The sequence below is a fragment of the Chamaea fasciata genome, unplaced genomic scaffold, assembly GCF_029207755.1.
Source record: "Chamaea fasciata isolate MVZ Bird 193981 ecotype frontalis unplaced genomic scaffold, bChaFas1.0.hap1 SCAF_2, whole genome shotgun sequence".
In the NCBI taxonomy this organism is placed as follows: Eukaryota; Metazoa; Chordata; class Aves; order Passeriformes; family Sylviidae; genus Chamaea; species Chamaea fasciata.
Genome location: NW_027094087.1, coordinates 90,665,721 through 90,689,704, shown reverse-complemented (window position 1 = coordinate 90,689,704; position 23,984 = coordinate 90,665,721). Strand labels below are relative to the sequence as shown.

The following is a 23,984-nucleotide window of genomic DNA, read 5'->3' as shown; positions in this document are numbered from 1 at the left end:
GATAGCCCTTCACCCAGAAGAGTGTTGCATACTGTGTGACACCCTAAGCTGAGTGATAGTTTCATACTTGGTTTCTGCATTTCGACTTTTACTGCAGTTCCTCCAAAATTTCTTTAGGCTTTGGCAACCCTGAAAAGGAAGGGGCTGAGCATGCAGGTTCAGTTAGCAATGGCCCTGGAACAGGATACAATGAGGAGGAGCTGGAAACATGGCAGGAGACATAGACCCACAGCTGTATTTGTATTTTCAGGCACTGTAACTCGAAGAAAAAACCACTGAAATTACCAGTCAGAAGCGTGCATTAAAAAATAAAGAACATCCTTGTAGAGTAAGTGTGTTGCTAAGGGTTATTCTTTAACATTGACTGCAGTATATAACTTCAGTGTTGAAAAATAGAGAGGTGAAAATCTCTCGCGTTTCTCCTCAGTAATGTACCTTAATGGTGCTGCTGCCACCCACTACAAGGAAAGGCACTTGTGTAGCCACAGCAGCAGGAGCCTGTCCTCTGTGCATTCATGTAGAATTCAATACTGGTCTTTGGGCACAAATGAAATGGAAGATCATTTCTCTCCCACTTGTTAAGAATTGTTGACAAAGGCGAGGTTGGCACAAGAAAACCCGTGTAAGTTGAAATAAACATGCCAGCTGCCAGGTTAGAGGGTAAGAGACTGGTGTCCACCCAGACAGAAGCATGGGGACAATAGCAGGTCCCCACTAGTCCCCTCAGCCTGGCAATCAGCAACTTCTGCGGCAGTGAACTTTCCCCAGATCAACAGGTTGCTGTAGAATCACCTCAAAATGATCATTCCCAGCTGGCCACTACTGTGAGTTTCCTGGGTACTGCTGGATTAATTTTAGGAGCAAAAAGAATTTAACCTTCCTCGAGAACTTGTCCTCTAGTTCCAACATTAGTGCTGCCTCTCTGGCCCCTGACTTCTCTAGTGATATGATCATGCAACACATCTCTCAACCCAATGGCAAAAGAGCGCTTCTGCAGCTAATTTTTTTTTCTATGTCTTGGTCAAAACACAATCAAATAATCTTTGCTGTTCTTCCCAGCTTTACAACACTACGTTCTCACCACACTGGCAAAAAATGAGTTACCCGTGCCTGTCAATGATCCATGACCTGATGACGCCAAGCTGGGCATCCTTCAGATTTCGCTTGGCTCAGAGTCCATGCTTGCTCACAGCTGAAATGCTGCCTTCACACTACACCCAGTGACAGCACCTGCACCAGCAGGGCACAGGGAGAAAAGCCTTACATGTTTTAACCAAAGCAAGGATTCTGAGGCCTGCACAATAGGAATCCTGGTGTCCAGAGAGCAAACCAGCTAGTCCATGGCCACAAGTGGTCCCCACCAGAGCTCACTGCCATGACGACTCACAGCAGCCTTACCTGCATGGCCTGGCAGGTGCCTCTGAGTCCCAAGGGATCAGGCAGAGTAAGGGAAACAGGCCACAGACCTGGCTGATCTGAGGGTAATTGTTAATTAATGAACTGCATACAACTCTCAGTTCAAGTAAGACTAGTACGAAAATCCTTCAATGGGAAGGGTTCTATAAATCAATATGCTTCTAACTGGAAGCTTCTCCTTTCTTAACTTGTGAAAAAATCATAAACTCTCAACTGCAAATAGCAACACACTTGTGTGAAAGATAATTGTGTTTTTATTTTTCTAAGCTCGCACTTGTGGAACATAATAAATGACCTGATATAATGACAACTTTCCAAAAGAAGAATCCCCCTCTCCCCAACATCTGGACAGCAATATATAAATATTTACAATGAAAAAATAGGAAAAGAGAAGAGAATGAAGTCAACATTAGCCAAGTTAGTTTCTATATATTTGATTTTGAACATTAAGTATTCAAGCTTAACCAACATTTTCCTTCAGTACTGAGGCTTTAACCTCATTTTTAGATCTCATGTGCAACAGATACACTCCGGACTTTGCTTTTATAGTTAGCTCCTGTACAGTAACCATAGAATTTCCCCGCTAAATTTTTATTCCAGGTTTTTAACTTCGAAAACAACAAAAAATTAAATATAACTTTATGTCTCCTGATACAAAGTTTCTCACACAGTCAAACACATCACAACACTGAAAATCAGCATAATGAAATGCTGTATAGCTTCTTAACAACGACAATAGGTCTGGGTCCTGATCTGTTGGTTTTAACAAAAGCTCTCTTCAAATAGAACAAGTACATATAGAAAAAATAACCTTCTTATTTTCTTCTTAAAAAAGGAAATGGTGCTTTCTATAACAAAAGAACATGTGATTTTCTTTGACACAGACCCAAGTTACAGTGGAAAAAGCTCAGAAAGCTTCAAATAAAATTGGCGCTTGTTTAAAAGGATGGTTGAACAAGTTGATTGGATGAGGTTCAATCAGCCCATACAGTCCGGTAATTCTAGAAACATCAATGTAAAAAACCCTGCTTTTTTTGCTTCCTGCTAGCCCGTGTCACACAATCACTGAGCGAGAAGACGCTGCCTGCAGCAATGGAGACACGGCTGACACAGTGTGGCCGCATGATGTCAGCCCCGACGGCCGTGTGCAGCCCGAAGCGCCGCTCCGGGCGGTGTCACACGTGGGAGCTGCGCCTGCCCCGCGGGCCCAGTGACACGCGCAGCCGCGGCTCCCGGGCCTTGTAGTGCTCGTTGAAGTCCAGCCGGAAGCTCAGGAACCGAAGGCTCTCGTCAGAGCTGGTGGTCAGCAGGACCAAGAACTGTTGGACGATGCCCTGAAAGGGAAAGAAAAATCCAAGAGGCAGCTAAGAAAACACCCTTGGTGTGTTTTGCACAGGAATATCAGGTGGTGCACAGACAGGCAGAGAGAATCTGGGAAAAGGCAAGCACAAGGGTTCATATCCAACAGAATGACCCCAGCATAACTGATTTGTTAACTTTCTGCAAAAGCCCAGAGCGTTTTTATTTTTCAAGTATCTGCCATGCATACCAGAGTCTCCAGCACAAACAGGTTTAAAGTGTGCTCCCCACTCCTTGTGCCCTGCTGGCACACTCCATCTGCCTGAAGGCTCCCAGGCTGCAGAGCAGCTGTCTCTGTGTGCCTCTACCTTGGGATGGCATTCAGGATCCAGCCTGTGCCAACAGGAGACCTCGCCTTGAGTCCGTGTTGCAGGTACCATGCCATCCAGGCCGCCATTAGAGCACTGCTGGCTTCAAACATACCCATTTGATGTGGGTTGTAGAGCAGTACTGGGCAGCCCAGAACAGCAAACCATGTGCCCAGGAGGGCAGTCAGTGCTGCAGACCAACTAGAACGTGTATTTGGAGCAATTAGGGGAGGGGTTTGCACTTGGCATGAGAGGCACATTTCTGCATCCCATCCTCCCATTAGGCTCTCTCCTAGCTATGTCACTGCATGAGCCTTGCAGGACACAGGAAAGGAGAAGACTTTGGGAAGATGGGAAAATTCACTTGAAGAGCTCATTCCTAATCTCCATAAATAATAACAAGAACATGTCTATAACTAGAGTTACTAGAGTAACTCCATTACTTCCAAAGATGACCAAAGCTGGCCAGGGAAATCCTGTGTGGAAAATCTTGTAGGGCTCAGCATGAATATACAGTCCAGGCAGGCAAAACCTATATTGTTAACTTGTAGCAATCTTGTAGAGCACATAAACCACAATTAGTTTACAACCTACACTTTAAGACTTCGGCTCATTTTTCTGGGGAATGGTAGTTTATCAGATACGACAAATAAAGACAAAATAAAAAATAAATTACTTACTGAAAAATAGCCTGCACATGTTCCCCAAAACATCTTATCCGCTGCTCACTCCACTGATCTTAAAATTAAGTGTTAGGCCCTTAATAAAAAACTTTCTGCAGTCTTTAATAGACTGCAATGACTTGCAAAGACTGTGAGGAACAAATAGAATGCAGAAGGAATACTATCTTTTTCCTCCTCAGACTATACCAAACAATAGCTATTACTTTCACTACTGGAGAAAGAAAACAACTTGCATGAAGCGATTCTTCTCTTTTGTCAGGGGAACATAAATGATCACAAAACCTTTGATTACTACGGAACAGCGAACACAGGCTTATTAGGAGAGAAGGAAAAAACAAAGACCAAGCTCCAACTTCACACACATGAATACAGAAGTTATACCTACTCAATACTTGAAGGTCTTTTCTACACAAAGCTCAGCATGTTTTAGAAAAATATAATTTAAGAGGCACCTGGTAAAAGTGAGTGAGTATTCGCAGTTGTGAGCACATTTTAGGTATTGAGTCTTGAAATTCTTTCATCCTCTTGTTCTCTTCTTCCTCTTCTGATGCAGTTACACCCCACTTGCCCTATATAGAAACCAAACAAGTCAAGAGGTGAAGCATCATATGATTCAAGTTGCTAACTGGGACACCTTCTGCCCAGTGACATCAGCTTTATAAAAACCAACCATTGCCATAGAAAGACAAACACAGAGCCTCCAATATGGAAACTATCAGACCCCCCCTTTGGTGGTTGTACAGCACATGAAAGAAATTAGGTTTATTAGCAAGGCAAGTCTCACACCAACACCGCATGTCAGTCTCCCAGCAGGGAGGCAGACATGGAGCTGTGGCATTTTTTGCAAAATGGTTTCATTTACTTCATCTAAAAGAACCCTAAATTTCTCATCCTCCAAAGTCCACTAGAGAAATCAACACAGATTTTGGGCAAGACAAAAATCAAAAACACCACTCAACAGTTTTTCTTGGTCACTAGCAACTGCTGATGACTTTTACATCTGTCCCGACTACATTTTTCACTTTTACTGTATGTCTACATGGTATCTAAAATCCTCCATGTATCAAAAGCCTCAATTCATTTTTACATTCTAGAAATATCCTTATTGTACCTCAAGTTCACGCTGTTTTTTCCTCTCTTCAAATTGCAACCTCAGCTGCAGCTCCTCCAGAGCAGCTCTGTACATTGCATCTTGGGCATTCTGGAGCTCAATGATCTGGTCAAAAACTGCTCGAAGTTGGTTGAGAAGTACCTGTGAGACAGGCAATAAAACAATTCAACAGCTGTACAGCACAAGAGTTTTAAGTTACCATCCTTCTCCAGAAAAGGAGCAAAGAAAAAAGTAAAAGAAAAGTGAAAGAAAAATATCTTTTTACACAGCTGGAGAGACTGTTGTGCAAAGCCCTAAGTCACTTGCTCTATGATCACACAGATTCTTAGCTGTGGCCAGCACTACAGCAAATTTCACCCAATATGTCTCACTGTGTCTGGGCAGTAGGTAGAGAATCTATCACTATAAAATCTAAAATCAGAGGAATAAAAATGACTTTTCCCTTTGCTCCTACAATGTTAAAGGTGGTCATTCCTGACATTTATGCCAAGATCATAAAGTTACAATTTCATGCGTAGGAGAAGACTTACCCTGGAATCACTATCCAGCAAGCACCGAGCTATGATCGTGTCCAGAAAAACTTCATGAGCTGCAATGATGTGATCCAAGTCCTGTGCTTGTTGGACCTTGTTCCAGAGTTCATCCCATGAACATTCAAGCACCTGGAGCAAGGATACAGGATTGGGCTGTTTTGATTTGCTAGATGACAAGCTCTTTGAAATTTAAGACACACAATACATACAGAATATTACAAGTGCTTCATTTTCTAAGTAACTAATTGGGTGAGTAGAGTATACCTCAAATGTAATATAATACTGCATTTGATGAATGAAATGGACCATTTCTGATGCCAGAACGTGACACTGATGGAGCACCCCAGAAAGCTCTGTAAAAAATCCAAAGAGATGGCATATTAAAGACTGCAAGGACAAACACAGCCAACAAATCAGCTTGGTACATTTTTTTTCACCAAATTGAATACTTCATAACACAGCCACTAATCTTAAATGGTAGCAGCAGTGACCTTCTGAGGCCAGGTGTCCTCTCCCACCTATCAAAAATTCTTGATTAGAAAACAAATAATTTCTAAGTATTACTATGCCATAAAGAAGAGTAACTGTCAATAGTTATCTTTTACTGAAAGAAATGTAGATAGATTAAAAAAAAAAAATTCAAGAGTGAGCCAGTACAGATGCTCACAAATATAGCTATATTCTCTAGCTGAGAAATAGGATCAAAAAGTCCCAGTCCATGAAACATACATCAGAGCCACTACATTTCAGAGCTTTCCTACTTCTTCTCAAACATCTTTCTCTTCTTAGCCTCTTCTGTTCTTAGCTAAACAAAAGCAGAGGGAATAAGTGAAGGTAAAACTAGTAAATTCGAACTGTGCATGCATGAGGCTTAATAGTTACCAGACAGCATAAGAAAGAGGGAGACATGGGGTACAGATAAGAGATCAAGGAAGATGAACACAAAAGGACAGAAGAGCTACAGTCTCAGAACCTGGCCAGCATAAAGATACTTATGTAAGTGCAACTCTTCAAGACAGGGACCAAGGATTAAGCAAAACAACAGAAAAGAAACTTCCATTTACAATAATGTTATTTTACCTTCATCATCATCACCATCATCTACCATTAAACAGCTAGTCAAGATGAGTACCAAAATACAAAATTAATCTGAACATCATTCATCAGACGTTGTTCTTTGTTCAACAAAGAAGACTTTGTTCCCTCTTAACACACAGTTTAAAATAAGATGCAGTCATCCATATCCATTTTACAAGCATGTTATCCATCTGGACACCTCTCACCTGGCATACTTTTCAGAAGCTTTGCATTGCACATGTGCCCTTTCCATATATCAGTAAGAATATACTCCATTCTCTTCGCTCTCCAAAGGAAATTAAATACTCTTAGATAGTGGCTCATGCACTCACGTGTAAATACCTACAAAACAAAGAAAATAACAGTATAAATTAATAGACTTCCCATATGTCCTGAAGTACCAAGGACCTCTTCACAGCCATCTTACAGTCCATGCAGTTTATTGGTAAGTATTGTAAAAATATTGTAAAAAAAAAAAAAAAGTTTCCTGGAAATCCCAGAGTTTTTGGAAAGGCCCTTTCTTGAGGGCTGAACAGTTACCTAGCACTCAAGTAGACAGCGGGCACTGCTGGAAGTGTAAGAAGGGTGAACATAACAAAGCCTCAGCTTCTTTTAAATCTGAATATGAAAATTTCTTTCTGCAGGTCAGACTCAGTTTGTCCTGCTTAAAAAGAAAGTTCTTTCTTTGCAGAGGCTAAATCCATTCTGATAAACAGTGCAACGACCTATGAAATGTCATTTAGACAGCATAAATAAGTTCTCCACAAAGACATTCTTCAGTTCCTTAAAAATTTTTCCAAATTAGTACCTACAGACTAGTAATTATCAAAGAATAGGAGCACTCAATTTATTAAGTACTTGCTAAAAACTGTGCTGGAACAAATGAATTACTGATTTTCAGTAATGATTGTTTTACATGTAGCTTTTCACCACTCAGAGTTAACTGGTAAGAACTGAGATTTTTGCTTAACTGTTGATACAGTGGGTACATCCTAGATGCAAAATAAAAAAAAAAATCTCAGATTTCACACTCTGGAACAAAAAAAAGGTTACTTCAATTAAAAAAACACTTAGGAATTTAATTCAGCACCCAAAACACATTCAGAGCCAGCAGTGTATGACATTACCGTTGCTATTGGCCCATCAACATGATAGTCCAAACTGAAGACATCCCATCCAGTGTCCCCAGGAGATACCTGTATTAAAAAGATATGCTACTATCAGTGTATAGTCAGAGCATCCTAAAGCTGAAGATGAGCATTGCTTGTTTACTCTTTCATTCTGAAGGGCCTATGAGCAAACAAGCATCCACATCAACAAGAGATACAGGAGTTTCTTGTTGAAAGTAGCAATTAGGCAAAAACTGATCAAACCATTTGATACAAGGGCAAGAATGATCTCACACGAATACTAATGTTTGCAATGTCAGTGTTTCTCCAGTGTACCTAGTAAAGGAAAATAAAGGTAAGGAAAAATTTCTTTGGCATCTGAAATAGACTTACTTCAGATGCTATAGCTCAGCACTAAAGTCTCACCTCAGGGAATGAAGCTTTCAAATTAACTCATGTTTCTAAACACAGGCCTCTCCCATGAAATGTGCTTTCATTGCTTCTCTTTTTTTAACTAGAGGCAAGAAGGAAGCACACATGCCAACCCGCCCTTTCCTGCCCCAATTCTTGTAAGAGCAATAGCATTAAGGGCTGTTAGGAGAACCTCAAATCAGGGCCACCAGCATCAATTGCTGTTAGGCCCCAAGTACTCAACCTTGCATTGTCAATGGTGGTAAACCCACATCTTGAAATACAAATAGACAAAAGACAGGGAAAGCAAAAAGAAGATGACTTATTAAGTTACCTTAATATTTAGTGGAAAGCAAGGGGGGAAATGTATTCACATACAAAAATTTTGTTTCATATAGATGTCTGCATGTATACACACAAACAAAGGTATGCTTCAGGTCAGAGTCACCATGATGCAACAGACCTCCAGAAGTCGAACATCCAATCGCTTGAGAATCTCAGGATTATCAAACTGGGCGTTCGTGGCCCTCACCGCCGTTTCCAGGATTCCGGTGAGATTATGCTGATATAAGGTTGTAGCTGGTCGTGCAAGCTCTGGCCTGGTGGTTACGAAAAAGTCATAGCACATTACTGAAATATTCTGCAGCAGCAATTCAGTAGTAACTGCAGCACACAGCAAAACCCTTTTCTAACAGGCATTCAAAACTTTTCATATTACTCTTTCAGACTTAATCACGAAGAAAATCAGTGAGCAAAATATTTGCACAGAATATGTCTATTCATGTGCAGTTACACTCCTGAATATTAGCATGAGGAGTAACTTAACCCTCATTTAATGCCAGTAATTTGAAGTTACCAGGATTGCTAGTTTAGCTAGCCTGTAATTTGAGATGCATTTGTATCTTAAATGAGGCATATTAAATCATTAGCACATCAAACCAATAATTTCACTTCAGTTTTGAGAAGCTTACTGATAGCCATCTCACAGGCTCAGAAGTGCTGGCAGGAATATAGAAACCCACACCCTTCTACGTAACTTCAACTTTCCAAAGGGTTGCAACATGCAACTCTTGTACTACCTCTCTCCCTTAGAATCTGGAAAGCCTCTTACTCCTTCCTGCCTCAAATGTAATACTGACTCCACAAACCAACCTCATTCTGCTTCACATTAAAAAGCATGGCCATGTACTGTTGATTTTGATTTACAAACAAGTTAATGAAAGCTTTATTACAAAGCCTGCCTCCTAGATCAAAGAAAAGCTTTGCGGGCCAATGCTTCTGATGGAAGAAGTTTCATCAGTAGCACCAGCATGTAAAAGTGAGCTTGCAAATACACTTTAAGAATTGGAATCAGTAGTTGTGGGTGCATCTGAGTCCTGGAAACAGAATCTGGTGAGGAATCAATTAGGTTTTTAAAATTGCATGGAAGGGTTTTAACACAATGTTTTGGACCAAACACCCCCAAAATACAGAGGCCTAACAATTACAGCTGAGCTAATCAGTGGCATCAAGAGCAGAACTTTTCTGCTTAAACTTGCTGACAGGACCAAGAGAAATGCCAACATCCTTGAGGTTGTCACAGGGCTAACATAAAGATATCTGTATTAGTATTACTTTTCAAGACTCCATCAAATGGTACTGTTATGTACTTCTTAGCAAAACCGAAGAACAAATTTTAAGCCTCAGGGTCAAAGAAATTTAACCCCAAATAGAATTTAAAGTTACTACTCTAAGATTTAATTGAACAAGATACTTAGAGAGTCCTCTTCAAAAAGCAAAATAGTTTCTGTGCTGATCATGCACAGAACCATCAGAAATTCAACATAATTACCCTTCCTACTGTCTTACTTGAGCAAGTCCATTAAATGCCTAATAAAGTCTCCTTGACCGAGTAACAAGTAGCGCCTCATGGCCTGCATGTGTTCCAGCAAATTGTACTTCTTATTGAGAACATCCAGCAGGTATTTGCTGGTTTCAAAATAAGCTGCATCAATTTTCTCTTGAAATGCATTTTCCAGATCTGTGAACAAATCAGCAGCTGAAAGAAAATAAAAATAAAATTAAATTAGTAGTTTTCAAAAACTGAAGCAAACAAGCTTTGGAGTTGAAACACACAAACAGAAAAACTGCCATTTTTTCTGATCCACTGTGTTATACATTTTTCATAGCCAAAGCGAAAGCAAGCCTAAAGCAGCCTACACTTCAAAAATTTAACTTCTAATCTGTGCTCAGATTGTACTTTGCAGTAGAAGCTCATGTTATGTCACTTTTACATAAAAAGTTGTGGACTTTTCAGTTTGCTGAAATATTGCAGTTTACAAATCAAATAATTTATGGAGATGTAAAAGTGCAGAATTAGGAAAAACCTTTGTTAGGTGAAATCTAAATAAGAAGGCACTTTTAAGGGTGCAGCAAAAAATAAATCAAAGAATCAGAATGTTAAAACACTTAACAGAAGAGAGTTTCCATAGATAAGGGAATGAGAGAAAAGGGAATATGCTTGAGTTACCTGGGGGACAGCCAGCAACCTGCTATTTTCTCTCCATCTTTCATGCATGGCAATTTGGACACACAAAGCAGGAAGCAGTAGAAAGTAGCAGGAAGCTTATTTCACTGTTTTCTACAACTACAACTTCACAGACAAAGGGACTCCAGTAAAACTGTTATGAGATAGCAAGAACTATGGCCTCCTTTTCAGGCAGCATGGAGCAATACTCCAAATACTGGACTGCCAACTATCATAAATTCAGATATGAATTTCTTCAGCATTAAAGGATATACACTCACCTTAACTACTCAACTAATAAAATGCTTATGAATTGAAGAAAAAAGCAGTGGCTCTAATAAAGAAGTCATTCTTTAAGAAGGGAAGCCTAAATGTCTGGTTCACTGACATTCCTGGAGGTTTCCAAACTGTCATTCAGTAATCAGTAATTCAGTAATCCTCTCCCTTGCCACAAAAAGTGCAAGTGATGTCAAAGAGATGACACTTTTACAACATATTGCTGTATTTAAAATCCCTAGACTAGGGAAATACAACTTAGTCAAGTAACACACATCAGCCTTAAGGATGTGAAATTAATACAATCCTGCAATAAGTGCAAGTGTCTTTCCTCAAGATGCTGCAAGCCTTACAAGCAAAACAAGAGAGGAACAAGCCACTCCAGAAAGAGTTACTAGCTAATCTCTTCAGTCCCAGGACACAGAGTCCGGGTCTAGCACTTGGCTCAAGAGCACAAGCAAAGCCAGTAGGCAACTCCCTGGCTTGTCTTAGGCCAGCCCACCGTGTCAGGCATGCTGCTCCTGTCTCCTTTCATACAGCAGTGAGCTTGTCTAAGCAGTAGCTCTGAGATACACAGACCAGTCTCAATCTCTTACTGTCTCAAGCAGAAAAAGCAGCCTTTTCCCTCTCCTTAATACTGATCCTCTTGCCTTGAAGGAAGTAACCTGGCCACAGCCCTTCATCTCAGACTGGAAAGTCAGTTTTACATATGTAGCTGTAATGTACCACCTCCACATACACACACACAGGCAAAACGCAGCATTTCTGCCTGACAGGCAAAACTGCTAAAAAGGTGGTTTACATCGACAAACACAAGGCCTAGGCACAAGTTTTGAAAACTGCAAAATTATCTCAGAACACTGAAAAGCCAGAAATGGATAAAGAAAGGGTCAGACCAAAAGCACTGACAGGCAAGTCCATGAGCTGCCACTGAATATAGTGTCATTCCTAGTCCAGAAGTTCCCCAACTACAGGCAGCTTCATGGTGGAGCTGAGGTCACTTCATTGGCCTTTTTCTACTGTTCCTCTCTCCCAAACGCTACAATTCCCTGCCAGGCAGATGACCAACTTCTACACAGTTATGTCAGACTTCTTGTTTTAATACATGTTCAGTTTTCTACACCATCATTACTTCAGCATCAAAAAGAAACTGGGGAAATATGATAGTTAAGTTTCCAAAGCAAATGAAAGAAATAAATAATACAGCCAAACCCATGTAACGTTCAGCTCTTAAATGACAAAAAGCATCCAAAACTCAGGCTGGCATGCTAGCCTTCCATGATCTTAACAATAAGTAATTATCTAAAGGGACTTTCAGGATATTGTTAGATGGCACAAACAAGCACAAAAAGAAGCATTTCCAACATCCCTGACATAGACTCTTCTTTCAGGATTAAAGGGGTAAAATGCCCTAAACACAAATGCAGTTTCATGCAGAATTAAAGCAATTCAATACCATGAGGTATTTAGGTTGCCAACTGTAAGCTCAGCACGCCTTCAGCACACTGCAGATAGAGTAACTTATTTCTAAAACTATGCTTTTGTCTCAAACAGTTATTCTCAACACTTCAGATAATGTAGATGCTTTGAAGCTCTCATGCCCTACACAATAGGAAACTGGTATTTGTGCAGATCTTCCATTTAATCAAGGAGAGAGAGAGAAACAAGTACAAATTTAAAGAAATACTGGAAAAACATGGCCATAAATGCTGAATAAAGTGGTGACAGTAGTGCAGCCAAAGAATGTTTTTATCCTTTTTTCCAGGAGTAGCTGGCAAGATGATTGTTAAAATACAGCCCTTATTCACTTAACCTTGACCCCCTTCTGCACTTTAGGCTTATCTTTGACTAAGCAAGCACTGAACATGCCATAAAAATCGTATTATTAGAAGACATATTCTTCCAGATGAATGGGCTTTTATAACGAGAACATTTTTTTTATGGAGGTACTCATGCCAAAAGTCCACACTGAAGAGTTAATATTAAAACTAATCCAAGGTTATCTGGAGGCAAAAAAAAACTCCAGCAAATCCAAACCCAACAAACCCACATACACAGGCTTTAAAGTTATATATAAGCAATATTATGTTACATAGTGTTAAGTATGTTCTTCGAAAACAAGAATTTGATAGAAAAATATTTAGATGACTGGCATCAGAAAACTTATCCCAGTGATATCTCAACAGGTGACTATCTTTGGTATATTAAACAAATTATGAAAAGAAATCTGTCCTTTCTCTGAGATGTAGCAGCATCCTACACATTCTTTGCTCAGTATTTAGACATGGAGTCTCCTTGGTTTAGAAGTTTACTATTTGCTATCTTTCATTGTAACAATGTTGATTTCATCGCAACGAATATGCCACCAAAAAATAACCACAAATAAGTTCTCATTCACAAAATCTGAGATCTATTCTAAATGAAACAAAATAACCTGAAGGAATTCTAATAGTTAAGTTTTGGTTCCATGCTCACCAGCTGGCAACCCCAATTTTAAATAACTTTCAAAGAGAATGCGACTAACAACTAACTGAGTATTTTTATTTTACAACCACAAAACTAATTCAGTATTATGGAGTTGTATGATGGAGTATATTTGATGAGAAGTCAAACATACTAAATTCTTATTGCAGCACTCAAGAATATCCCTGCTCCTACTCCAGCTGAAGCAGCTGAAGGCAGACTTGTTTTTTGAATGGTTTCATTCCAAATTCATTACATTAACAATCATCCAGCAAACCTAACAAATTAAGAAAATTATACACATGCATCAACATACATTTTTTGTAACAAAAAAGTATCCATTAAATTATCTATATTTTAGGGCAGATGGGATTTTTGTGCTCCTTTCCAGCCCACCATCCATGAAGTGAGTTTACAGTCTAAGCCACGTATAGTACAGGAGGTCAGTTCAAAGGGGAGATACTGAGTAATATTAATACTGTACCATCTTTTGAAGATTCTGCAGATTTTGCAACAGCAATCATCTTTGTGGATGGAGTTTGATCGTGACAAACTTGATGCAAGAAGTTTATGGATTTTCCTATTAAAAGGACCTGAACAAAAAAAAGATTTTTTAAAAAGTGATTTGCCTGTAAGAAAAAAAAAATAAAATACCAAACAAAGAAGCCATCCACAACCAGGACAACAAGATATTTTGTCATCTTCTGTGCTCTTAGTTTCACAATCCCAACCACAGCAATCCAGAACAGCAATGCTAATATAAAAAGGTTTTAAACAAAAACTTCCTTTCCCCCTTCTTGAGATCTCCTCAAAGTTTAACAATTAGACAAAGGAAAGGAGAAACAGCCTTATAGTCTTCCTCAGCAAACAAATCTAAAATTCCTGAGATGATTATTTTTTGTTAAATTTGGCCTCTATTTTCTCAAAAGAAATTTAAGCAGCAGCACAGGGCAAACAAATCATCAGAAGATTAACTTTAAGATTCATACCTTTTTTGATTGTTCCATTGTAATAAAAGATGGGATCATAGATTTCCTCAAAGTGTATTTGTCATGCCACAACCGATCAGTTTTAACTGTAGGATCTGAAGCTACAAAAAACTGAAGATTGAAATAAAAATTAAAAGCAAAAGATTAATGTAAACTCTAACCTATAGTTTTACCTATTATTCCTCCTATTTCAACAGATGCAGAGGAAAAAAAAACCCACAAGAAAACAAAAATCCCCCCAAAATTTTGCAATTGGTACGGTGATCAAATGCTACAGTCTCTCAACTCCACACAAGAGAATCCCCTACTTGTAAAAAACTAGAACTACATTATTAGTTTTGTTGAAGTGAAGTTTGTCCTCATCCTGTCAAACAGTATACCCATTTACTGGACATGAACTTTCTTCACTGCCTCCAAATACCACTTTCCCCAGGAATGACTAACTGTCTTTGTTCAAAACTGCCTATCATATGAAAAGTACAGCTTTCAGTACAATGCATCCAACAATAATTTTCAGTATTAAGAACACTCCAGTGTTCTCAAGAACATGTGCATTCCAGTACACATGCAGAGGTTAGAGCTAACAAACTACATAAAATCCAAAAAAGACAAAACCTCGTATCTGGGGAGTAGCTGGGAAAAAAAGTCTATTTTACACTTCTAAAAAAAGATTCATAGGCATTTTACACAATTCTGACCTTAAAGATCAGCTGTCACTGTCACTCACTTAAATTTTGACCAAAATAAGGATGTTCCAAAAAACAAACAGCATATTTGACTTTCAAGTAAAATTATTCAGATTTGTCTCAGACGACTCAACTAATTTTAAAAAATGATTCTTTGGCTTGTTGAAACAACAACAAAAAAAATTTAAAAATCAAATCACTTTAAAAAGACTGTACTGATCCGAGACAGGAAAGTGTTGAGATAATTGAGAAAAGCATAAAAAGTATTTCCAAGAAGAAAAAGGACAATTACTAGAACCTGATGTTAAAGAAGTCACAAGAAATAACTTCGCAGAGTTTCTATTCTGGAACCATAAATTTCTTTTATCCCATTTGACAGACTGAACTTATTTATCAAGGATAACAATACACAGTCAGAGAAAATATTCTGAGATTCATTCCAAATACAAGGCTTGCATTCTGAACAGTTACAAAGAGCTCTGCATACATTACTGTTGTTACAGTAAGGAAGAAAAGATATAGAGGAGTTGTTTTGTCTTCAGAAACAAGGACCTACTGTCAGTACACCATTCTGACTCTACTAACAAGACCCAGCATATGATTTGTTGAAGACAACACATTGCATCGTGCAGATATCAAATTCATGAAGAATTCACGAAGAGAGTGGTATTTCAGGTTGTTGTTATATGTATTTGCTTACTCATGTTATACATTTTCATCACACTCTACTTTTCAAATTCTCCTCTAAGCTTCCTACAGATTATCACAACACAAAGCAAAGAGATGAAGCATTTACTGTAGTACATACATTACCTCATGGTATGTATCCTCCAGCTCTCCATCATAAATCCACCGATAAAGGAAGTTCAGTACAGGATGGGATACTAGGCCAAGAATGTGCTGAACCAGAGATCGCATGTAGGGATCTCCTGTTTTAGTATAGGCATGAACTGCTGAGGCTAGTTCACCACCTTTTCTCCCTGTAAGAAGAAAGGGAGAGGAACAGAAACATTTGAAGGAAAACCATATGTACCCCATTTAAATTTAGCAGCCATTGATTTTAGCTACCCACGTGTCACACTGAGCTTGCTAAACAGCTATCTGAAAATGTAGCAAAAGTAGGTTTTTCTCATTGCTTTCAGGGAATTCCTAGGTTTTAAGGCATGAATTACTAATCTCACTAAAGCATTAAGCGGAGTTCTCTGTCTACTCTATCATAGCTTAGAGGAATGCAAAATTCAAAGCATCACACACAGAAGTTGATGTTATGCTTCCAGAGAAGCAATAAAGGAGCCTTAGAATGTTTTCCTTCACTCCTGTACTTGACACTCTCAGATATTCTGTGCACATACGTCCACACAAACACAGCTTTCCTGTTTCTTGGTAATAGCTGCCCCCATAGTTCCATTAGGTAATTTCTCCTGTCTTCTTGCAATTGAAAAGTAAGAGACTGTAAAAAAAAAACAGTTAAAAATAGATTGAATATTTGATTTTGCTGCCATGCTCCACAGCTTACCGTTTCCTTGCAGCAGAGGCCATGGAACTAAAAATTTTCATGCATGTCGTAAAAGAAAAGATCATTTTTTTAAAAAAATGCTACCAATTCTAATAATCAAGGTAAAGCAAGCATTGTAGGGTTTTTTTGGCTAAGATGCTCTTTATAAAGGGCTACAATCTCATAAATCTGAAGTACCATCAGGGAGAAGCAGCAGTTGCTGGTCACTTTAGTCAGCTACTGGCCAAAGTTTTGGTAAACTCCAACACGACTCTCCCCAGCATCTTCTTGATGATTGCCAACAAAATCACAATATTTGCAGATTTGCAAAGTTTTGTTGTTTCACATGAATCTGAAGACAAGTTGCTAATGACACCTCTATGCCATCATATACAGAGAAATTGCATAATACTCATACATAGTGAAGAAACTAAGCCAACCACTTCATAACATATTAGTAGGGCTTTTTCAGTGTACCACTCTCTGAAATACAATTGAGTAACTGAAAATAACATGAAAAGTGCATGCTTAAAATTCAATTTTTTAACACATTCTAATTTTAAAAAAGTAAGAAGTCTGAATGTATCAACACGGCACTATAATTTGTCATGCTTTTAGAAGAGGGAGAATCTGAACTACCTAACTGAAATTTAAAAAAAAAAAAACAAAAAAAAAGCCCAAGCAAGCATTAATATTATTGATATCCACATCTAGCATGCACAACTACCTAAAGTTATATAACATCCCCAGAAATATTAGATTAATGTTAAACAGACCTTGACAGTGATCAACAAGTGCTGCAAGGGTCTTTAACCTTATTTTGGGGTCGTATGTCCAGACTAGAAGACGGCGAAGTGTTAAACTGCTCTCAAGTCCCAAATTCACGCCCTGATCATCTTCCAGTTGTAACTGATCAAGTCAGAAACAGAAAAACATGTCAAAGAACAAAACTGAAGCAGAACTCAGGTTTTAGTTTGTTGTGAAGTCAGATTTTTACTAATGCACTTGAAATAAACCCAGTGTTATGTGTTCTCTCATCAAATCCCCAGGCCAAAACCTGAGAGTCAATTTTTAGTGGAAACAGAGACTTGAGCACAGGTGAAAGAACAGAGACAAGCGTAAGTGCAATAAGGCAGACAAAGCAAAAAGACCAAAAACTTAAAAGACAGCAAGGTAATAGTCAAGAAAAGAGAGAAGAGCAAAGGAAAGAGAGAACAGATCCTGAAAGACAGCAAGAGATACTCAAAAAGAGTAAAGAAAAACATCTAAAGAAAAAGCAGTCCATAGGAGGTAAACTTTTTATTACTGCACAAGCAGTTTATTGTAGTTCAATATGGGACAAATTCCACTCAATGTCTTCCTCCAGAAGCCATCACAACTTAAATTAGCCTTATAGTGAGATTAAGGAATAGCTACATTGAAAGAAAAACACCAAACTTTAAAAGCTAGAATAAAAACAACTATTATAATGTGACTACCATGAATCCTCTAACACCATGGAAAATAAAAGTCAAACATTTGCATCCAAGTTGCAAATGCAAATCTTAGACGAGTATGGATGGAATAAGCAGGACTAGAACACAACTTAAGAATACAGAAGCAAGCTCCTAGAACTTTGTACAAAGAGACAATCTCTTAGAAAAGATGCTGTTTCTGGTATATGACAACCAACCCACTCTGTGCTTTCCCATCTAGCACATTTTTTTAGTCAAATGCAACATACTAGTTAAATTTAAGACTAGTGTCATCCACATTAAGTTCAGTCTTAGAGCCAGTTAAATACATTTGCTTCCGAATGCTCCTGGGTCCATGTCTGGGATTTTTCTTTGGTGTTTTTGGAAATCAGCAATGATAAGAGAGATACATGAGCCACACTTTGACTTTAGGGAAGACATGGTACATCTTCATCATGGAACTGCATTTTTAAATGGGCTGACAATGTGAAAACAACCTGCAAGAAAAAGACCAGAGACGCTTATGGAATAGTAAACAGTATGCTCAGGATTACTGATTCAAGGACAGAAACATGCTCAGGGGAAGCTCTGAAGACATAATAAAAAGTTATAAAGAGTATAGAACCCTTTGACAAGATTCTTGTTGTTCTATGCCCATACTGCTCTCTAGAAATGCAGTTAACAAATCCTAAGCTGGCAGCCTGTATGATCTCCTGAATCTAAGAATGCCACATAACACTCAATTTCAAGTCAATTTTCTACATGTTTCCAAGAAGCTAAAAGGTACAGATTGTGCATCCATTCTGCAGTGACCTTCAAGCCTTTCCGCCTTTCAAGTCACAAGAATCTCTCCTCCACTGCTGGATCTCCTTTTCTTTAATGTCTTTGGGAAGAAATGTTTCCAGGAGCTTGGGAAAATCCAAACAAATCATGACTCTGGGAACCCCTCAGTTAGGTGCTGAGGGACCTAGATTCCCCAAAAACTCCAGACTGCTGCTGCAGCAAAGCATTGCCAACACTGTACTACTGACTGTTCCCTATGAAAAAGCATTTAATCAGCATGCTCAATGCACTCATAAACTCTAACACTGAAGATAAATCTGGCAAGGAATGTGAAGAGCAATAGTAAGAACAGCAGTAAAAGTCAGGCTGGAAAAAATGTGTGTCCAGCTACTGAATAATGCTAGGTGAGGGGTGACAGGAAAAATGGAAAATGCTGAGATACTTAATGCCTTTTTTGCCTTGGTATTTCGGTAAGATTTGCTGCTGGGGACATGAGATGTCAAGATAAGAAGAGAAGTCTGGAACAATGAAGACTGAGCAAAGAAGAATCAGGCTATGGTATACCAAACAAATGGGATATGCTTAGGTCTATGGGACCTGATGGGATGCACCAATAAGTGTTGAGGGAAGGAGCTGGCCAATGTCACTGCAAGGCCACTCTCCATTATTTTTGCAACACAGCAATTTGAGGAGATTTGTGACGACCCTGAGAAAGCAAATGTCACTCCTCTCTCCAAGAAGGAGAAGCCATAAAACTACGTATCAGTAAGACTCAGTTTGTTCCTTGGGACAGCAACTAATCCTGGAAAACCATTTCCAAGCTTACGGAGAACAAAAAACTTTCTCAAGAAAAAAAGCTCAGGGAAAGGAAATAGGGACATCAGTGGTGATGGAGTATGTCTTCCCAAGCAAGTGTTAAGTGTCCTGAGGCCCTGGCTGCCAGAAGCAGCTGGACATCTGCATGCTGATGGAAAGCAGTGAATGAATTCCCTACTTTGCTTTGCTTGCACGCACAGCTTTTGCTTTCCCTTCTAAACTGTCACTAACTTGATTGACTTGTCTTTTTGTCTTCTATTTTCTCCCCGTTCCTCAAGAGACGGGGGAGCAAGAGGCTGGGGGGGTGCCTGGCTGCTGCCCAGGATCAACCCACAAAGGCAAATGCAATTTGAAAATATAAGTAGCCCCAGAACTTTTGTTTCCTCCTTACAGGCTTTGCCTCCAACCCTACTCATCTCTTCTTTTGCAAAGGTTTGGTGGAGCAGGAAAGGTAGACAAAACTGCATTTCAAAGTAGATGAGTATTTTCATGGTCAAGAAGTTTTAGAAGTTAGAATAAATCAAAGCTCCAGCAAACCAAGAGGGAAAACACATTTTGGACACAGCAAGAAGTAATTATAAAGGAAATAACTGAATAATAGCCAGGAAAAACAAGCAAAAAGTATATATAACAGGCATTCCAAAAGTGAAGAAAGTTCAGGAACTGCAAGTGAGTTAAAAGGAACAGATGCTTTGAAAACATTAACAAAAGCCTATGACAAACTATAAAGATTTTATTGAAGATAGAATTTTAGAAGGCAGTATAATTTAGCTTTAGGTCAATTCTCAGGATAAATTTTCCAACATTACAAGTAATGAATCCCTTGAAAACCCCTTTTAAAAAAAGGCAAGCAGAAGAATAATGTTTGTTTTTAATTTAAAGACAGCATCTACATGCACATACCTACAAACATTTGTGGGAAAACTGCAAGATTATCAGCACTGAGTTGGTCTGTATGTTACAGAAAAATAGTAAAACACTGAAACATCTGCAGAACAGACATCTTTACTCTCAGAATACAAAGGGACAATAAAAATGTACAAACTGCCCCCAAAGAAGAAAAGCTGGAATTGTTATTACTAGCACTAGAATCATGCACTGCTGGAAACAGATTGCTTTTTTCTCCCCTCAAGGATGTGTGACATTGTTTGGGATTTCAATGACAAAGATATTATGCAAGATGAAACTGACAAAAAGGCTACAAAACAAGGACAGAGACTTAGAAATACACATTGTATTCCTTGCTTTTGTAACACATCAAATACCAGTGAGTTCTTAAGAGAAAAATATTCAAGGGCACATACATTTAAGAAGTAAGAAACGTACAGAGAATTGTGTTCACTGTCAGCAGAAACTGCTATACATCCTTTACAATCTAACAGAATAGGTAGGTATTACCTTTTTAGGAGGTATTTAGATAACAAGGAACAAAATAGTAAAGGTGAATACATACCACTTAACTTACCTGAGAATGTAAAACAGACAGAAGTCGGTAGTATTCTTTAAGTTCCTGATGTAAGGCTGCACAAAAACTCTGTAAGAGAAAGAAAAAAATAAAGAAAAAAAAGAGGAAAAGTAATCAGGAGAAATCCTTCTGATTTAATTCTATCACCACGCTTACAACTCAGTCAGAAATTTCCTGAAGGGAATCTTTTTACAAGTTTCAGCATAAAAGCCAATTCTCAGAGAAATTAACAAAGTAGAAGTGCTTCTCTAAGAGCTGCGAATACCTTTTCCAAGCATTCATACACATTATCAAGTGACCTTGTTTTCTGCTACCTTAACTCTATCAACAGATTAAACTATGTCAAGTGTAACTCTTCAAGCAGATATATCATCTCAGTAATGACATTAATAATTAGCACAATGTACAAATTATAATATGACTCAGTTGAAGATTTTTTAAAAAATAATCATGTAAGATACAGAATGCAGTGAAGTAACAGAGTTTAAATTTCAGGAAGGCCTCTAACAACAGAACACAGAAGTTAGGCAACCATCATTACATTTTCAGTACAGACTACATGACATGAACAAGAAAATACAATGCTCAAAAAATGCTCCCAGTAAGTGCTGATAGATGAAGTACTCTAAATTTTTGACCTTTTATCAATTCACAGGTATATATGATTCTTCACTTGACATGGAAGAAATGAACATCACAAAATATATCTTCAGAAATCTGTAAAATGTGCAGAAGTTAATTCAGGCTGGAACTAAAGCAAAAACTCTTCCATATATAACAAGTCTAAGCATGGCTGCATTAGGTTGTTTAAAAATCAAGAAAAAATTTAAAACAATTCCTGAAATAATACTTGTTTAGTGAAAAATACTTTCCACAGTTTAGTTTGGGGGAGATCTTGCTTTACTTTTGCAATGGTCTTAACCTAACATACAGACTAAAAAAATCCCTGCAACACATGTTTCAAAACAGAGCTAAAAATAAGGCTCAATAATTTGGGACTAAGTGAAAGAGACTTAAAAACCCTCCAAAAAGTGGCCGAAGTTTTCTATTTATTTGGTTTCTTGGAAGAATACTCTCATGCACACACACAAATTCTTCAGAACTTTCTAACCAATTCTCAGCTAATGAATTTGATATGTATTTTGATGGATTTTTTTTAAATGGGGAGATTTCCCAGGCTTTTCCCTTCAAGACCTTTCAAAATTACAGTCAAAAGAATTTGGAAGAAATAAGGAAAACTTCATAGAAAGAACCCAAAAACTTGAAGTAAAGTGCTTATTCACTAGAGTATGTAAAAGGCAGACATAATATCTAGAAGCATAAGGAGAAAATAAATCTTCTTTCCTGCTAAGCAGCTAAGAAGCCTAGGAAAAAAAGTCATTAATCTTGCCATTGTATCCTTTTTAAGGAAAGGAGATTCCTTTCTTCAACTCAACATTGTAAATTGCAAAGAAATTTGACATTCATTTTATTCCAGAGGATACTGAAGGGCAAAAAGAAATCCACTTATGTGTAACTCCACTTTTCATTTCTTCTCACTTGCTTCTCCAGTAAATTTTTGAACCTATTAAAGTGGCACTGGCCAAGATAGAGGGCACAGCAGAGCCTCCAAGAAAACAATCAAAGGTACTGTTTTGCTCAAAAAGAAAGAACAGTAATCACAGACTTTAATGATTTAGTAGCCAAAAGGATTTAGAATCTAACTGGTCACCAATTTTTCAGAGAAGTTTAACAAATTAAAATTTACATCCAGTACCAATTCTTGCATCACAAACCAGAGACTTTTGCTTCCCAAACTGTTACAGAAAACTGGACATTATCCTAGTATTCTGATTTGGTCTGTGGCAAAAGAGAATTGTGGAAGAAAACAGAATGCTTGTTCAAGTGAAAAAAATTAAAATGCCCACTAGCTCAACTGGATCTAAAAGGGCAAAATGCCAAAGCACAAGTTAAATTATAATTAACTGCTGATTATTCTTTTTATTTTCTGAGGACAAAGTAAAACTTAGATATTAATCAGCAAAGGTAGGAAAATATAAAGTGTAAAATTTATTGTTATATCTCTATTTCTAATGTCAATACCTGACATTTGTGTGGTAAAACCAGTCACCAGAATCATAATAAAAGAGGTGACAGACATCTTATTCTACACCTGGTTTAAACAGGGGTTTACACAACCATTCTTTCAGGACATTAAGTGAAAGATGTTTTATAACAATATACACTGTTGCGCTAAATTTCCTTAATGCACAGTGTGCAGCACCTGAAATTCTCAGCTATAAAAGCTAGGAAGAGCATGAAGGCATACTCTCTGTGCCCAGACACTGACAGCAAGAGTAGAATATAAGTTCTTATTTGTATGTTTATGTCCTAGAAATACACACAAGTGCTTGCCTCAAGCAAAATTAGCAGCATTAGAGCTATGCAGACTCAGGTAACTTAACTGCACAGCCGCCTGCACAGGATGTGAAACCTGCATATGGAAGCCAAGATACTGCACATTTAAATTCCCTGAAGATTTAAAGTTCTCCCCTCTCTGTAAACTTGAAGATTAAAGCCAGAGACAGTAAAAATAAGTACAATTCTAGATAAAGAATAAAACTTCACCCAAATATAAGGGGGAGAGTCCAAATAAAATGCATACATAGTATCATTACCACATAAAACATGGAAATCAGCATTGGATCAGTAGAAAAATAATTATTAATAATTATTTATATGTAACTAGAAGGGTTACTTAGAGTAAAAGACAGAATGGAACAGAATAAAACATTAGAAAAGTAGGAAGCACTACAGTGTCTCTACTGACCTCTTAAGAAAAATTAGATTGAAGGGAGAAGCACTTCAATTTCTTGGCAGATTAGGTAGGATGTTATGGCTAGAGGCAAGGACAATATTTCTGTCGACTCAGAAGGGATAATATCCAGTTTTACAGAGGGAGCAAGTGAGAGGAAACAGGAATGTCTTAGTAGTAAATGTGGTTTTGAGTATTACAGCAGCAGTGAAGTTACTGTAGACTATAAATCATGATGATGAAACCTATA

At 38.1% G+C, this 23,984-nt stretch overlaps 1 protein-coding gene across 1 annotated transcript in view; it reads right to left on the bottom strand.

Annotated features, from left to right (window-relative positions):
• Positions 1-1,657: 1,657 nt before the first annotated feature.
• The window catches only part of TUBGCP3 (tubulin gamma complex component 3), a 49,617-nt gene continuing 27,290 nt past the window's right edge, over positions 1,658-23,984 (bottom strand). Inside the window, exons 9-22 of the mRNA XM_066176750.1 lie at positions 20,941-21,009; positions 17,199-17,331; positions 15,741-15,907; positions 14,242-14,352; positions 13,737-13,845; positions 9,856-10,045; positions 8,471-8,606; positions 7,615-7,683; positions 6,694-6,829; positions 5,675-5,763; positions 5,408-5,539; positions 4,878-5,018; positions 4,219-4,335; positions 1,658-2,750 (exon numbers count right to left, since the gene is read on the bottom strand). Coding sequence (XP_066032847.1) covers positions 2,592-2,750; positions 4,219-4,335; positions 4,878-5,018; positions 5,408-5,539; positions 5,675-5,763; positions 6,694-6,829; positions 7,615-7,683; positions 8,471-8,606; positions 9,856-10,045; positions 13,737-13,845; positions 14,242-14,352; positions 15,741-15,907; positions 17,199-17,331; positions 20,941-21,009 — 1,758 coding nt within the window. The 3' untranslated portion in view covers positions 1,658-2,591. The remainder of the gene's footprint in view (positions 2,751-4,218; positions 4,336-4,877; positions 5,019-5,407; positions 5,540-5,674; positions 5,764-6,693; positions 6,830-7,614; positions 7,684-8,470; positions 8,607-9,855; positions 10,046-13,736; positions 13,846-14,241; positions 14,353-15,740; positions 15,908-17,198; positions 17,332-20,940; positions 21,010-23,984) is intronic.